The sequence below is a fragment of the Neolamprologus brichardi genome, chromosome 3 (genome assembly GCF_056152115.1).
Source record: "Neolamprologus brichardi isolate AB-2024 chromosome 3, ASM5615211v1, whole genome shotgun sequence".
Classification (NCBI taxonomy): domain Eukaryota; kingdom Metazoa; phylum Chordata; class Actinopteri; order Cichliformes; family Cichlidae; genus Neolamprologus; species Neolamprologus brichardi.
The window spans coordinates 16,437,703-16,455,929 of NC_142106.1; the positions used below are offsets into that span (position 1 = coordinate 16,437,703).

Genomic DNA, 18,227 nt, shown 5'->3' on the forward strand with positions numbered 1-18,227 from the left:
TATGATGTTCCAGAAGATCCTTGTTTAATTAAGTTGTTTAACACATCCTAAGTTCCTTTTATATTGTTTTTATTTTCATATAATCTTCTTCTATAATAAAGTTCTTATAATATCAGTCAATTTATTTCTATATGCTTTATATCTTTGTTCCACTTCTTTTGTTTTTACTTTGATGAACTGTTTATACAGATTGTTTTTCTTTTTGCAAGCATTAATAATTCCTTTTGTGAGCCAAGGACTTTTTATCTTTTTTTTCTTTGTCATGTGTTCGTTTACAGGACAATGTTTATTGTACAACATGGTAAAAATATCTAGAAAATTATCATAAGCCTTGTCCACATCTGACTCTTCATACACCAAACTCCAATCTTGTTGTGCGGAATCAAAATTGAAAGCATGAATTGCTTCTTCATTTATTATTCGCTTTGCTATCATGATCTTGGTATCTATTTTTTTTAAATCACAGTCACACAAAGTAAAAACTGGTAAGTGGTCAGTTATATCACAGACAAGCAGGCCACTATTAATTTGGAAATCCATGACATTAGTAAAAATGTTGTCAATAATAGTGGCGCTATGTAATGTTATTCTGCTTGGCTTCGTTATTGTTGGATATAATGATAAGCTGTACATCGTGTCAGTAAAGTCATCAATGGCTTTTAACCTTGTTGGATTTAGCAAATCAATATTAAAATCACCACAGATGAATAGTAATTTTTGGTTCACCGAAGCAAACGTTTTTTCTATCCATTCATTAAAAGTGTCAATACTTGAACTGGGTGTCCGATATATGCAACTTATTATAACATTTCTCTTTTTTTCATTCATGATCTCAATAGTCAAACGTTCCAAAATTCCATCAATAGCCATAGACATAGTTGTTACAACATTATATTTTATAGAGTTATGAACATATATAGCAACCCCGCCGCCCGCCTTATTTAATCTATTCATGTATTTTAAATCATATCCATTCAAACAAAAATCTATTCCTTTATCGACATTGAACCAAGTTTCAGTGATGGCTATAACACTGAAGGGGCGAGAAAATTGTTGCAAATAGTCCTTAATGAAATCAAAATTAGAGTACATACTTCTGCTGTTAAAGTGAATTAATGAGAGCTTCCCGTCTAGGTTAATTTTTTTTTCATATTGTTCCTGAGTGAAATAATTACAATTTTTAACAAAAGAAGAGAGAAAGTTACTTTCAGAATCTATTTCTGGGTCTATTATATTATGCTCCTTATATTCACAATCTAGATCAATTACTTTCTGTTGGAGAATTAATTTCAACGTGTCCATGTCATTTCCTGGTGTAATTGATACATTGGTGTCAGTTATACTTGTCCAGATCCTCCATGTTCCTCACTATCAATACTTTTGCCTCTTCTGGTGTCCCGTTTAGCTTAATGAAAATCTTACAGTTTGTTACCCATGTATGTTGTATTTTACCGTTCTTCTTCAGTTGCCTTGCCTTCCTCGCGATGTCTGCGTTTTTTCGTGTCAGATGCTCATTAATGAAAACGTCCGTGCCTTTCAGTTTGCGTCCTTGTTTCATCAGTGCGACCTTGTTCTTCCGATTGACAAATCTCATAATGACGGCCGGCGGTCTGTCACTCCTCCTGGGCAGTGAGTGACATGCTTCTATGTGCTCCAGGTCCATCTCTATCCCCTTGCTTTGGAGGAAGGACGCCACCTGTTGCTCCACCGAGCGGGTCTCCTCGTTGCTGGGCTCCCCGACGTTCCCGGCCACCGCGCGCGCGTACGACCACATCGTTCGTACGGGTGTACTGCTCCAGCTCATCCACCCGCCGCTCGAGATCCATGATCCGTCTGTCCTTCTCGGCATTTTGGAGGCGTAGCTGTTTTACCTCCTCCAGAAGCCCCAGAAGCAGCTCCTGCTGCGCCCTGACTGCGGCCACGTCTCCGCACAGCGCTCCAAGGGAGGTTTTAATGTCCTCAACCTCCTCTGGTGTTGGGCCTTTCTTGGGTGGCATACTGAAGCGAGAGCACGAGGCGGCCACCACGAGGGACCCGGAAGCGGGTCCCTCGTGGTGGCCGAGGGATTGTGTTGATTAAGTGACAATAAACACAATTCATTTGTGTTGCTTAGTTTTTATTGTGTTTTTTATACTTAGAGTAATTGAAACATGCTTGATTATACAAAAATAGATTATTGGAAGAATTTGATCCAAGTTCACATGCACAAATGATTTGGATTTATATCTAGAACTGAACCAAATTCAGTAAACAACTGGTTGAACAACAAAAACTACCCCTAAAAGATGTTTTTAATACCTATTGATTACGTTTAAAAACATAAAACAAAACAAAAAATAGTAAGAAACAAATTTTGTGGGGCTGTCACGTGTAGTGCGTATAGTCAAGACTCTTGGTTTTTTCATCATCTGGTCTGAATTCAGATCCTTTTCGAACAAACAAATGGGAAGGCGTTATTATTGCAGGTTGCAGTGCACCACTTCAGTTTAACTGCAAAAACAAGGAAAACAAATGTGAATTTAAGAATTTCAAACTGGAATTATAAATTGTGTGTTTTAGCTGATCCTACTATCGGTCAGGGTCATTTTGTAGATTCTTTGTGACTGAATATGTGGCTGCTCTTATGTCAATACAGTGGCAAAGGTGAATCTGACCGAGCTATTTTCTAAATGTTTCTAAAAACTTTGCTTTGGATGAGGTGTGGGGAAAACATGAAGGTCTCAGATGGAGCATGCTTAAGATACTAGCTCACTGTCAGGCACCTAGCAAACATTAGTAATCAGCTAATGCAGAGTATTTTTCAACCTTAGACCTACTCAAAGGAGGTGAATGGCTTTGATTTTCCTTTAGGATATTAAAGTACAAAAAGTGTGTAAATAAAATACATTAATGGTAAACCCAATCCATATATTGGCCTTGCTGTGTATATGTTCTAAGTGATCATTTGAGATGTAGATGTGTTAACTGACCAGATGTGCTAACTCGTGTCACTATAATACAGATGTGCTTTTTGACTAGTCTACTTATAATATATGTGTGCTAACTGTCCCAGCAATGCATGTGTACTTACTGGCTAGTTTTCCCCCAGTATAGGTGTACTAAATGAACACCTTTATCTAGTTACACTCTTTTGTAAACTGTATTTTGTAAAGTAATGTAAAACCCACCGTGACATTTTTATCTCCACTTGGAACATAAGTAAGAATAACAGCAGGCTAACTTTATCTGTATTCGTATTAGTTTGTTGGTATGTGTACATGTGTGTGTATTTATGTGTGTTTATAGCATTACGATGGCAATTTATCTTCATGCAGAGGCTAGCTGTCTTCTTGGTGTTGTCATGGTCGTCATCTTCACTGTAATGCTCATGGTCATGGCTGTCTTCTTCACTTGTATTGTCATGGCTGTGCTTCTCACTGGATTTGCCATGGCTGTCTTCTTCACTTGTATTGTCATGGCTGTCCTTCTTACTGGATTTGCCATGGCTGTCTTCTTCACTTGTATTGTCATGGCTGTGCTTCTCACTGGATTTGCCATGGCTGTCTTCTTCACTCGTATCATCATGATCGTCATCACCGCACCAGTTTTCATAGTAAAACTTGGAGCCATCAATCCACATCCAAAAACCAGGCTATGGACAGACACAAACATACATAAATACAGATAGTTAACTTGCATAGTTATATCTTAGGTGGGATTTTGGTAGTGTTTAAGTTTGCAACTATTTAATTTCCACTGAAGTTGTCAGATTTCAATCCTGACTAAGTGTACAGGCATGGATTATAACACTGATTTAAAAAAAAAAAAATCCATACATGGACGGCATTAGTGGCACCAGCCCAGGTTTCTGGGAAGTTGTGGGTGTCCCCTCTGGTCAAAGACTGGACAAAGTGGTTTTCCTCATAACTGTGAATGGATGCCAGGTTGCCGCCATCGAACTGACAAAAAATCTGGGGGGAGCCATTTTGTATTCATTACAATACATATGAACAACTGAATGAATAGTATGTTGTATTCATCATCTCTATGAGAGCTCACCTGAGCTTCAGTCCATGTCTTTGGGGTGCTGATATAGTTGAAACACCGGTCACCAAATTGAGACCAGCCGACTGGGCAGTCAGAGTCCACTATCACTTAAAAAACAAACAATTTAAAAAAACAAAAACAAAGTCCAAATCAACAAAATTAAAAAAGCACAGTTATACTTATGTTTTAACATTTTGTGTGCTAGATCTATTCATTATATTGCACATGTTTTTACTTGTCTTGTACAGGTTTCTGCTTTTGAATGACTTAGTGTAATGTGGGTACACATTGCTAAAGCCACTCACTGCAGTTAACAGGTGGGGTATCAGGTGGTGTTGTTGTATTTGGTATCTTCTTTCCACTCATGATGTCAACGCACCAACAGTACCCGGTAGACCCTGAGCACTGCCTTGGAAGGAAGTTTCCATCATCATCACACTTAGGGCAGAATGATCCAAAGAGGTCTGAGCAATTCATTCTTTCATGGTAACAATGGCCTTTATCCCAGGGCATGGTGGAGCTGATCGGTATGGCTTGGCTTATCGCCAGGACAGTGCAGAGTGTAAGTGACACAGCAAGCATCTTCATGGTGATCATGAAGATGATGATGGAGGAAGTTGACCTTCAGACAACACATCAAAATGTTAAAGTCTTGAGGGCGATTTTGTTTTAACCATGCGCTGAATATTGGAATATGCTGAATTTTCAGTGAAGCCTATTTTTACTTTTTTTTTTTTCTATTAAGAGATTTTACTTTGTAAGTTTCCGGGCTTACAAAAATTCTCTAAAAAGGAACAGATGTTAACCAAACCCTAACTCTAGCACTATATCACCAAGCTTCCTGTTGTGTTTGGGTCAAATCTGACCGATTTATAAATTAAAAATATTAATAAATAAATAAATAAATATTGTGTTTTACATCCAATTGCCTCAAGGCCCTACGATTTCCTACACACTACACACACTTGAACATATAAAAGTAATGAGCCCCTTTTTCGTTGAATTTTGAGTGTTTTAATGAACTTTGTTCTGTGGTTTTCCCACTCAAAATTGACCGCCATAGGAAATGAATGGGAATCCCCCCCCCCCCCCCTCCCCAAATGAAAAACCCACTTTTACGATCTACTGAACAACCCACTGAACAGCACATTGACTCACCCACTGAACTGAATTTGGTGGTGAAAATTGTTTCTTATGTTAAAACTGACCGGTTGTGTGCACCCCCACCCCCCTTACTGTAGTAAGTGACCAGAGGGCTAAGCATGATCTCGAAAAACATAAAATAGGCAAAACACAAAACAGTCACGAACAAGTAATCTATTTGTTTTGCATGAATTCTGTTGTTTATTTTATTCAAAATTGTATAACACTTTCTAGTCTTACTGTTGTCAAAAAATGATATTCAGATAGTAATCAATACTAAAATTAATATCATGTAAAATACTTATTTGCAACAATATTGATATCAAAAAGGCCATCTTGGTTTCCTGCTTTAGCTGACGCAGAATTTCACACAGCACGGCTTTAAGAGGAATTTCAGTGGTGAAAGTTCCTGTTTCACAGACACTGATATATTTTAATTGTTAATGTTTACCCGATGAGTGCAAAAACTAACATTAGACATTTAACTATTAGCAATTAGTCAAATGGATTGTGGATAGATAAAAGATAAATAATTATTGACAGCTTAACGGTTCAAGGATGGAATACTGAGCTGTGACAGAGAGACCTGGAGAACTGGGCGGGTTTGGCTGCGTGGAGCAACAGGGAAACCGGAGCTGAACTGAGCAGAGTCCAAAGTGTGGAGAACTAGTCAGAGCAAATTAAGAGTTTAATCCAGAGTAGAGCAGCTCTATCAGACAGGTTTCAGGTCTGAAAAAGGAAAGCAGACTGAGACGGAGCAGTGTGAATGGTGGATGAGAGCGAGGTTGCATGCTGATATGAAATATGTGATAAAATCTACTTTTACAATAATTTATCAAATGTGTTTCTTATTTTGTTTTTAGTCAGCTGTTATAAAAGTATTTATATGTTTAATCTGTGTCAGAGTAAGCACACCGTTTTTTTAATATTCTTCTTTTTAGAATAACTAATACCACGTTTTTATCCAAAGTTCACTTGTAATTTTTCCATAATGTTTTTTTGTACAGTATTTCAATTATTTAGATGTAAATATAGTATCCTATATTCATTAATAGGTTCTAAAATGTATTTTAACTTGATCTATACTGGAATAATCTAAAAAATATGTAAAATGAATAGAACCTCTAAATTCCTCTTTGCCATGCAAAAGATGTTTTTACAAAAAAATAAAATAACATAAAATAACAAATAGCTAAGCCAAGATTGAGAAAAGGGATGGGTAGAGGTGGAGTGTGAAATGAAGGAGAAGGAACAAAGGCAGAGGGAGAGTTTTGATAAGGTTTAGGGAATGAGAGCAGAAGGGAATAAAGTAAAAGAAAAAAATAAGGAAAGACAATGTTTGCATCAAAGCAGAGGAAAGGGATGTAAGGAACAAGGACTGGAGAACAAGTAGAGAGTTTAGAGTTAGATTTAGGAAAAAGTGAAGAAGGAAATTTAAAAAGGGACAAAAGAAAGAGTGAAAGGTTAGGCTTAGGTAAAACAAGTGGAAGTAGGAGCATTGTAAGAAAACATTCTTATTTAAAACAGCTTTGGAAAATGATAACCCAGTTAAGAAAACTTGAGTTAAATATACAAAAACTTAAAATGTACAAATAATTTAATTTTCACATTTGGTTTTTTACTTTTTTCCCCCCAATACAGTTTCCAAAAAATAAATAATAGATTAAGAAAAGCCAAATTTCATCCACAAGAGATGCTTCTTTCTCAAAAAATTGTCATAGTTGTGAGAGATTTTTATAATTTATAATTCAGTTTTTGTTTGCAAAAATTATTGTTTGAATTACTACAAATGTCTTCAGATACTTAAAAATCTGACTTGTTGATTTTTTTTATGCAATAAGCATTTGCATTTTAATTTTAATATTAATTTTCATAAAAGAAAAAAAGTGTACTCACTCTGCTCAGTGTCAGCTGGAGTGCTGATTCAGGTCTGAAAGCGTCTGCTGTGTCTTCTCCTTTTATTCTGCAGATTCTGCTTTGTCATGATATGATCTCTCACAGAAGCACTGGATCACGATTTCACATGATGCATTAATTGCCCCTTGTCATCATGCAGCACTTCATCTTACTCCTTTTTTTACTCATTGTGTATCAGAAAATGAGCCATTGTCAGTGTATTTATTCTTTTCTCAGAATGCTAAGTCATGATGAGTTTTGTGTTACATCACTTCCTTCTTGGTATTCACAGAGATTCATTGAGTCTTGAGTTCCCATACAGTCTGTTTAGGTCACAGGTAACTTTAGTTACAACCTTGTATTGTGTTAATCTGGGTTACAGACAGCTTTTGCAGGTAAATATAAAACACCTTAGAAATGCATCATACATTTTTATTATCCCACTTCAATCTAATTAAGCAACCTGGTGATCATACTGCCGTTTAATATAATCTTGTTGTATTATTATGTTTTTTTTATATATATATGTATTGCAGTAACAGACATGCCTGGTTTCTTGTAATTGAAAAAGTCGTGTGAAAATGGGGAAAAAATAGTTGAATGCTAACTGCTACCTTGTTAGCCTCTTTATGAGGAATTGTTCTTCAAATTATTTATTATTTAAGAAGAATTTACTTATATGAGTTTTGTTCTGACTCCTTAAGAGTCGCCCCACATATTATGTGGTGTTATATAAGTTCATGCAGTCTTCATTTGTTTCTGGGGCACTGTTCATTTTATTTTGACATCCTACCTGACGCTACTTTGTGTCTAACAGGAGAAGGGCAGTTAGCTACTCCTGTGCCTACCTATGCTGCCTCTTAAGCCAACAAAGTCTGTAAGTTGGCAGTAATGTTGTGTTTTACCAGTGTGTGTTTGGCACTAACTGCTGTGAGTTGCTTGTGATAGTTTGAGCAAGTGAATTCTCCTAATGATGTGCTTCATTTAAAACTAGCCTAAATGCTAATTAGCGCTAGCTAATTGCTAATATTAGCTTGTTTAGATCTGCTTCTCTTTGCATAGTAACAGGTCATAGCATCTTCTAATTCCAAGAATGTTTGCTTATGTCAGCTCTCACGTTTTATTTTGTGTTTTAATTACAGTTTTAACATTCATTCATCCATTCATTTATTTCATCATGCATCCAATCAAATAAATCTGCAAAAAAGCAACTACGGTGTGCTTTTTCTATATGGGATGATGGTTATCTATCTGCCTAGTCAGATGTGAGGTCAGAAAAAATTTTATGGAAATGGAATAGTTAGATTTTCAAGAGAGAAAACTACTTTTTTGGGCCATCATTTTGTTATTTTTGGACATTCTGTGAACTGCATTGAAACAGACACTTGTTAATAAAGTTCTAACACATTAAATTATTGCTACAAATTGAATTTACTAAAAGTAAGCACACATTTTTTTAAACAAATTCCGTTTCTCCCCTTAAAGCTAGACGTTTTTCGGATGGAGCCTTTAAGGATTGACCACACTGCGTATAAAAGACACAGTCGTGACAACACACACCAGTTCAATATTGCAGTAACATACACATCCTAGAATTTCACCTACCAAAACAGGTGCACAGACTTTTTTTTGTACATGAAAGTACAATTACCCCTGCCAAATGTGTGTCCAAGGTGTGTGATCAGGCAGGTAAAATTTGTGAAAACAAGCTTTTGCACTTCTGAGAAGTAGTTGTAACACATAAGTTACTTTTGTTTTGTCATTAAAATATGTTCTGGGCAACACATGGCAGTCTATCAATAACACACAATCAGGTTTTCACAATCCATGTATCTGTTTTTGGTACCTGAAAATATTCTGCAGTATTTGGTTCAAGGTAGAACTGGCTTGAAATTTGGGGAGAAAAAAGATTTAATTCTAACAAATCAGATTTTTCACAGTATAATACATCTTTTCACAATAAATGCTATTAAACACCATGAAAAAGAAAAATTTTGTTATATCAGTCTTATTTCAGCGTAACCTAATTTGTTTTTTACTTAAAATTGTAACTGAGTGGACTCAGTTCCTCACTAGCAACAATACTTTTTTTTTTTCAATATGGGACAGATTTGACTGGGGAAAAGAAAGGGGAGAAAGAAAGACGGAAAGAAAAACAGCGAGGAAGAGGGACGGGGATAAAGGGCAAAAAAAGAAAAACCAACAAAATAAGCAGACAAAAAAAACCCATATATCAATCACCTGGATCACATGTTGAGAAAGAAAAAAGAGAAAACAAGCAGAAGAAAAAAAAAAAAGAGAAGCAGAATGCCCCGACGGCAGCAGCAATGAGAACGGGGGTGTGAAGACTCTAAACATCCCTCCGCCCGCTCATATGTAGTGTTGATGTGTTCTAAGGTGCGTTTAAAACCCAGGAGGGCATGGAGCTATCTACTAGCAACAATACTGATGTAATTAATACATAATAATACAACAACAATGCAAAAATGTTGTATGGAAAACACAAAAAGTGTTGTGTGATATTTTGATAAAGCACAAAATATTCCACACTGTGCAGGATAACATGATATAGTTCACACCTGTCCACCCCCTGCAACAAATATTCAACCCAGATTTCTACAATAAGAGCTTTAACAAAGTCTTTTTAAAAAACATTGCTTTTGAAGTTGAAGTTATGGGTAATCTGAAAACTAGAAGGTCCAGACAGAACTGGCTGTGGCTGTGAAGCTGAAACACAAAGAGTGTCAGCAAACAATGCAATGAAGGTGATGTAACCTAAAACTCATCATGATTACAACAGTGTGAGAAAGAACAACTGGGCCCATAGGCCTAAAAACGCAGGTAAAAGCAAAGAAGTACACCTTTTTTTAATACCTAAGGTTTTATGTATCAGGACTGAGTCTTAAACTGAGGTAAATATAACCTCAGATGAACAACACTGCATGACACATAACACCATATCATTATTTTGTTAACAAAGGCTAAGCCAAAATGAAGTTTGTGAAAAAAATGTTCAGGCCATGATTCAATAGCTTGTAAAATCCCCTTTAGCAGCAATAACTTGATGTTGCTTCAGATAGTCTCCCATGTTACTTCAATATTCTCACACACAGCCTATTATTATTATCTGCTGTCCTGTTTGAATTGGTTGGTATTTCCAATTTGGTGCCCAGACATCATATTCCTTGATTCCTTGACAGCGAGCTCGTTCTTTTGTTGGTCATTTGATTAGATTACTCATAGAAACTACCATTAACACAATAAACTGGTGCCACTTCTTTCATCTTTAAAACCACCACAGCTCCCAAAAGGTAGCAGTGTTAAATGGTGTTAGCTTAACTGATATCACTAGCTTAATGTTAAGCTAGGCAGCTGAGAGTCATTACTGTTAACTAAAAACTTAATCCATATAATTAGTTTTTCCCCAATGAAGCCACACCATTGTTTGGTATTTCTGATTGGTTGAGCATTCAGTTGAAACCTTTTCTTGTTTAATAAGGCTTTCCGTTTAGATTCTTATTAGTAACTGTTTTAAATTTTGTTTTTCTTTATTCATATTTTAATGCTGTATTTGAACTGATTCTTATATTGTTTTTAACCCTTTAAGACCTACCATAGAACCAAGTCCGCCAGAGCTTATATTATATTTTTACATGTTGTAGAGCCATTTTTGGGAGCATTTCGAGTTGCTATACATCAATACAACCATTACAGCCTAAATTTTAATAATATGTATGCATTAAGTGCATAGTAATTACATAAATTGCAAAAAAGTGCAATAAACTACAAAAAAATTGAAAATCGTTTTTGTTTTTTTTAACATATATTTCTAGTTAGAGAAATTTAAGAGGCTTATTCCTCAAAACTGTAAATACAAAAAAGTTGCACAAAATAGTTTCCCACCACAGGAAATTTATTTTGAGTGTCTTCATAGTTTTATTTTTGAAATACACCAATTTTTATACACTGCAGGAAAAACGAAAATAAATATTATAGTGCAAATTTGCAAAAAAGCAGCATATGCATCAAAATAAACTATTTCCAGCAGTGCAATATGAGTCCTAAGCATCCCAGAAACAACACAGAAAGTTAAAAAGTCAAACATAACTTTTAAAAACACAACTATAGGCTCATAAGGCCTTGATGGTTAAAAACTACATTTCCGTGAAAATGACGTCACTTCCGGTTTCGGGCAGGTCATGGCAGACATGCGAAAGTTCGCGCTGATGGACGTAGGAAGTGTTACGAACAGCTGATCGGATCGGCAAAGCGTGTTTCTGGAATATTATGTTTTTGTTGCTGCAAGCGCTTTTTATGCAGTTTTTGCAAAGCTATATGTGGAAGGAAACCGTGACCTAGGACAAGCTGATGGCATAAGATGTAAGTACAACTCCTCCGGTTTCATATGCAAAAAAATTTATTGCGCTAGCTCACGTGGTTGCAGTGCTACCGGGATTTAAAAATAGTTACGCAAAACGGTGCATGCCCGCTCCGACCGGCTTTAAAGGGTTAACTCTTTTTTAATTTTCTATTTCAAATCAATTTTGATTATTCTTCATTTTTATTATTTGGATTATACAACACTTTGCGACTTTATGTCTGAATGAATATTGCATCATAATTAAACTACTTACTTAAAATAAAAATGTTGAAGCCATTTTTCTGTTATTAGATTAGCAGAGTCAAAGCAGGACACACATTTACTCTCAATGCAGAAATGAATCACTGAACTCACCACTCCCAGGGTGACTGACTTCAAGTACAAATCCTCAACACTTGTTTCCATTTGTTTTGCAATTTCTATTAGCATCATGCTAAAAATTTACTGCACAGACACGCTGAAAACGTCTTTTTAGTTTCAAAGACACACACAGACCTTTGAAGACACAATGGCCCTGCACTGGTCCATCAGGTCAGTGTGCTCATCAGTCATTCCGGTTACCATAATTGCGGCAGAAGCAAGTTAAACTACTGGGAACCTGAGCTCATTCTCCAATAACTTATCAGTGACATGGGTGTTTAAGTTTTTTTTATTACCAAAGTATATGAATTTGTGCAACTTGTAATTGAAGTGTATCAGTATAATTCAGCTGACTTTGCAAGGGAAGCCTGGACCCCCAAGACCATTATATAATGCCAATGCTGCATAAGCCACAGCCAGAAGGAGTTTTCATACTGAAAAAATAAATAAATAAAATAAAATCCATGATATTTTTATTATATTTTTTATTAATAAAAATTTAGTAATAAATTAAAAAGGTGCTGATGTGTGAAAAAAAAATTTTTTTACAGAAGGGACACAGATTCAGTCTTTTTAAATTTTATGTATTTATTGTTGAATTATATGAAAATAAACCTTATGTTACTCCAGCTTCTTGTTTTGCTTGTAGAATAAACATGATGGTAAATGGCCTGCATTTGTATAGCGCTTTTCTAGTCCCTAAGGACCCCAAAGTGCTACATTCAGCTTACACTACATTCAGTCATCCATCCATTCACACACTGGCGATGGCAAGCTACATTGTAGCCACAGCTGCCCTGGGGCGCACTGACAGAAGCGAGGCTGCTGGACACTGGTGCCACCGGGCCCTCTGACCACAATAGGCAAACATGGGGTTAGTATCTTGCCCAAGGATATTTGGCATGCAGCCAGGAGGCAGCCTGAGATCGAACCACCGACCTTCTGATTAGTGGCTGACCTGCTCTGCCACCTGAGCTACAGCCACCCGAGTCATGACATGAACTCCCAGGAAGCTTGCCATGTACAAAACACATTCGAACTTTGAGGGCTTTTTTCCCCCAAGACAGGCAAAAGCTGCAAGCAAAAAGCTGGTTGTGCCCCAAAACAGCTGAGAACTTGTGTGGTTATCACAATAAAGATAGCAGTCTGTTTTCAATAGATTGTATTTTGCAAAACTGGTTTATTGTGTGTTGCACAGGGGGGGCAGATGGGTGCATTTCGCTGAAGCACGTTTCATGACAGCCAAAGCTTTGTGGTCTTTAAAAGTCTCAATATTTTTCTTTTGTTGATTGTTTGATTGATTGATTTTTTTCTTTTCTGGAATTTCCCCAAAACATCTGTCATTTTTTATGAAATAGCTATCAAGATGTGGCAATAGCCAAATTAGCCAGAAGGTGGCACAGTGGACATGGGTTTCAGTTTGTTTTGAAGCATCAATACAATTCGGGCACAAAAACTTTAAAAATCACAGTGTCTCACAGATCCTTGTTTTCCCAGTACTCACCTTGTTCTCTCCTAAAAGAGAGCAAAATAGCTAAAGGAGCTAAATGACTTGTTTGTAAGCCCCAGGGACAAACCAAAGTGCTAAGGGCAAAACCGGTTAGGGCGGTTTAAGTTAAGGTGTTTTCAACATATATAAGTGATCCAAGCATATGTGTATATGAATTTGTATATATGAAAAAATCTTCTTTGCATTATATTTGATGCCTTAACGCATGCTAAATCATCAAGGACATTGCATAGGGCTGGGAGAAACCTGCAGTCAGTTGAGACTATGTACTATTGAAGTACATAAATGTATTCTCCCACTAAAATGCTTCATCCGGGTGAACAAAATAAACGTTCTGAGTTTATGTGGATATTTAGCTTTTTATTTGGTTTCTTTACCATGAGACTTGGGTCATTCCAGCTACTCACATTGGGCGAGTCAGAGAGTATAAATGGAAGACAGTTGCATTTGAAGGTATGTGCTGGTGTTAATGAACTCCTGCTCGCATAATTAAGGCCACGTGTTGGTGACTGAATTTAATCCATCCTCCTGCTCTTTTCGTTTAAACCTCAAGCCACCCAAGCCAAAATAACAGTTTTCTATCAGTCCTAAATTAAAGTAACACTTTGGCCAGTCATTTTATGGAGTAACCTGAAAACTAGTAGGTACAGACAGAACTGCCTGGGACACTGAAACACAAAGAGCCAGAGCGAACAATGCAATGAAAGTGACGTCAAATCGATGTAACCTTAAGCTCATCATGATTACAACAGTGTGAGAAAGAATAACTCCACACACAAGGGCTACTTTTTGGCTCCTCCCTCAAAGCACACTGTGCGCTGTCGATCTTACGTGCTGCACAATAATGTTTAATACTTAGTATTTACTGTTAAATACCCATAGATCATCATGATGTTGTTTATCCTTTGTTAAATGCTTGTTTTCTTTTTTCTTTCTCAACAGGTGATCCAGGTGATCGATATATGTATTTTTGTCTGCTTATTTTGTTGTTTTTTGTTTTTTGCCCTTTATCCCCGTCCCTCATCCCCGCTGTTTTTCTTTCTTCCCTCTTTCTTTCTCCCCTTTTCTTTTCCTTATTCAAAGTCTGTCCCGTATCTAGCAAGTGAAAATAAAAAATAAAGTAAACAATAAAAGGTGAATCAAATAGGCCATTACGGCAAGGCTGGGATGGTCCATTTGGTAAAGTAAATCCGTTGGGCATCTTTCTTCACCTTTAGACAATAATTCTGATGGCAAAAGAACCAAACGGGACAGGAAAAAAAAAGGGCTACGGAAATAGGTGAAAACAAAGAAGTACATTCATATTTCAATTTTAATGTTTTATATATCGGGACTGGGTTTGCAAATTTGGTAAATATAACCTTAGATGGACAACAACACAAGACACATTACACCTTATCATTATTTTGTTAACAAAGGCAAAGCCAAATGAAGATGTGAAAAAACTAGGTGCACTCTAAGATTAAATAGCTTGTAAAATCCATTTGAGCAGGAATGACATTAAGTGTCTGAAGTACAGAGCCCCGCGAGGGACATGGGAGAAAAAAACATGAAGATGAACTTCAAACTGGTGGGTAAGACGTCTCCGAAAACGTCGCAGCACTTTTGCAAACATGTGATGTCTTGATAGACTGAGCAGATATTTGAAGTTTACACAGCTACATTCTCCCCTGAAAATATTGCATAAGTTTATTTTGTGACCCAAAAAGAGTAATAAGAGTAATATTAAAACTAAGTAGCTCCCGCCATTGATGGAAACTGGAATTGGCTGGGGATAGGTGATGAGCCAGGCGACGAAGGCTGTCCCAATTCGAAGGCTGCTCCAAATGCTTCCTTCGTGGCCCAACCTATGCCAGAATTCATACCAGTTTCCAACAATGGCGGCAGCTACTTAGTTTTAATATTACCAGCCAATCACAGGCTTGGATGCAAAAAATCTGATTGGCTGTTTTGGTCTCCAATCAGCTCGAAATGATGAAATGCAATATCCCAGAATCCATTTCGTCACAGATCTCACAAGAGTTTGTTTTCTTTTCTTTTTTTTCTCCCATGTCCCTTGCGGGGCTCTGTACTAAAAATAGTTAACTGGTTAACTCAGTTTGCCTGGTGGCATTTTTGAATTTATTTAATCTGTTAAACCACCCTAATGGACATGTATACAGAAGCTGCAGTAAGTTGCAGTAACAGCTAGGGATGGGTATCGAAAACCGGTTCTTGTTGAGAACCGGTTCCCACTGTTTCAATTCCTTGGAATCGTTTGCCATTTTTGCAAACGATTCCCTTATCGATTCCAGTCGCCCCGAATGACGTCACCACGTTGCGGAGCGTCATTTACCTGGCAGGAAACATGGCGGCTCAAACGCTAAAAAGTTTGGTTATACTTTACGAGAACGGATGACAACAGGGCAACTTGCAATACTTGCAAAGTAGATATTTCATTTAAGGGAGGAAACACTACGAATATGCAAAAGCATTTGCTCACAAAACACGCGATAACCTTAAATGAATGTCGTGTTTTTAATTCCGCTCCGGACTCGTGAATCTCAACCCAGCAGCAGCGGTAACGTTTGCACGTCCTCTCCCGTTAATACGGCAGGTAAATAATCAACTAACAGTGCATATTATGTTAGCGCGATCTGCCTCATTACAAAACCTGCCATTACTGTGCATTCAGGTGACCATGATGAGACAGACAGAGTCTGGCTCAGATGCTGGCAGTTCTCGCTGCAGTCTACCGGTAGCGTCTTCTTTCAGGCCAGGATAGACGAATGTCACCGAGCAGTGACTAAGTTTGTGGTAAAAGGCTTGCACCCATTTGCCACAGCAGATGCCCCCGATTTTCGGTAAGTGAATGTGTTTAATTGTAGGCAGGGACATTATTGGATATTCTTGTGTAATTGCTACAGAAGAATATTTATTTTATTATTTTACATTCACAATTTTTTTTTCCTGGGGACCCTGTGACACCCCATTGAAGAGCCGTAGGTTGGATCTGTTAAGATCTCACTGTTGGGTTTGTAAGGCCATGTTACTCCTAAATTTCTATCTTGTTCAAAGAGAAGATATAAAACAAAGATCTAAGCTAATTGACCTTAGTGTTCTCCTTTTTTTAAAAAAAAAAAATCGATAAGAGAATCGATAAAGAATCGAATCGTTAAACAGAATCGAAAATGGAATCGGAATCGTGAAAATCTTATCAATACCCATCCCTAGTAACAGCAGAGGGAGATATTTTATTTCAAATTAAAACGAAAATAATCACATAAATGCATGTAAACAGACAATATTAACACATTTACATGTAAATATATATTTGCCGACAAACGTAATCGTTTCTGTCAATTAACAACCCTGGAATGCTCTCATGTGACTTCTTGGCCTTAAATATATTATGGCCCCCAGCTAATGCAACTTCTGGATGTGTGTCCATTTCACACTTTGGTGAGGTAAACCATGAAATACTTTGTTTCTATCCTTAAATTTCAGTATATAGCCCACTGAATTGTGTTAAATTTATTATGTTTAGGGGAAAAAGAGGATACCTCAAACATGCACTATGAAAAATTTCTGAAGTTGACCTAGGTTCTATAGAAACATGCACATTTAATTCTGTCTCCAAAATACATGAAAAGCTGAAAGGTGTGGGGTTTTTTTGTTATTACCATTGTACATTGTGTCATGGTCATTAAAATTTATTTAGCTTTAACTTTCAAATTGATAATGATTCATCTCATAAGTCAAGATCACTGTTCTGCTCTAAATAAGCTGTCTCTATAAGTTTAAAGTAGTAAGCTGTGTGAGTACGCAGTTTGAGACCTATTACGTCACAGCGATGCGATGACGGCTGTCCCAATCCGAAGTGTACTCCCAATGCGTACTCCAAATGCGCCGTCGATTTCCCCAAATTTCAAGCATGGTCCGGTGTAGCCTTCATGGTCCCATATATCCCACAATTCATAGCGTGGCGGTGGGTGTGGATACTTTTGCCAAAAAATACGGCAGACGGCGGAGCGGCAGAAAAGTAAACTTTCAAAAGTAAGTACTGAATATTATGTAACTTATTTATGTGCAAATGTTTAATAATGAAGAACATTAAAACATTACTGTTGGCCACATGTCGGGAAAGTTATGTGACATTAGTGATGTTTGTACTTTCAGCATTAACTTGGTTTTAAAGCCTTTACTTTAAAATATACGCCGTTCAATAGTTGACCTTAATCTTACAGAGAATCTGATGATTTTATGGATAATTAAAGTCAGTCATATATCCACAAACACAACAAGCTGAAAGTCAGTGATGCTGCTCGGTTTGCAGTCCTGAATATCACGGCACAAGCAGGATTCACTGCACTGTTAATGTTAGCTCTGTTATATTGCTGCCTCTGTTCGGTGGTGTCGAACTAAACGGACTTTAACGTGTGTTTGAACGAGCTGACGGTTCACTCGTTAAGCTGAAAGAAAGATGCTTTAATCACATCAGTCACACAATGAGCTCAGGCACTAGGCGACTGAGCACAGAGGAGAGCAAATCATTGGTACTGTACAAATAATGTAATATGACGGTGCATCACAAAAGATTAATATCAAGCTGATCACTTGACCCATATTACGTTACTTGCTCTTCTAGTGAATCAACAAATGGCGAAATGAAAAGCCGAACAACAATGTTGTTTTTTTTTAGAAAAATTTTAGAAAAATCCATTCTTCATGGGTGTATAACATCACATTTACCATAAATTCTCAGAACAATAACAGCTGCACACATTTTAGAAGAGGCCCCCAAGAGAGGGGGTCAACGATCACACCAGAACATCCAGCCACACTCCCCAAACCAACAAGTACCCACATCCCAGGGAGTGGCAACAGGGTCCATGCAGAGTAATAGGAAGTGTACCCCACTTCCTATTACTG

The 18,227-nt window shown here is 37.1% G+C and overlaps 1 protein-coding gene and 1 pseudogene across 2 annotated transcripts; both read right to left on the bottom strand.

The window, feature by feature from the left end:
- Positions 1-1,333: 1,333 nt before the first annotated feature.
- Positions 1,334-1,997, bottom strand: LOC148103626 (uncharacterized; annotated as a pseudogene).
- Positions 1,998-2,105: 108 nt separating this feature from the next.
- On the bottom strand, positions 2,106-7,169 carry LOC148103627 (uncharacterized). Of its 2 annotated transcripts, XM_087832671.1 has the most exons (6): positions 7,066-7,168; positions 4,332-4,648; positions 4,039-4,133; positions 3,816-3,950; positions 3,292-3,631; positions 2,106-2,490 (listed from the first exon to the last, which is right to left on the bottom strand). In XM_087832671.1, exons 2-6 carry the CDS (start codon positions 4,621-4,623, stop codon positions 2,420-2,422), a joined length of 933 nt encoding a protein of 310 aa, XP_087688797.1. In that variant the 5' UTR covers positions 4,624-4,648; positions 7,066-7,168; the 3' UTR covers positions 2,106-2,419. The 2 variants fall into 2 exon arrangements, with proteins under 2 accessions (XP_087688797.1, XP_087688796.1); XM_087832670.1 differs by lacking the exon at positions 2,106-2,490 and having other exon boundaries at positions 2,540-3,631; positions 7,066-7,169.
- Between the last annotated feature and the right edge of the window lie 11,058 nt (positions 7,170-18,227).

Coding starts and splice junctions, on each gene's coding strand:
- LOC148103627 (XM_087832670.1), bottom strand. CDS start 4,623: ATGATCACCATGAAGATGCTTGCTGTGTCACTTACACTCTGCACTGTC. Junction 3,951..4,038: donor AGACATGGACTGAAGCTCAG/GTGAGCTCTCAT, acceptor GGCTCCCCCCAG/ATTTTTTGTCAGTTCGATGG. Junction 3,632..3,815: donor GTGCCACTAATGCCGTCCAT/GTATGGATTTTT, acceptor GTCTGTCCATAG/CCTGGTTTTTGGATGTGGAT.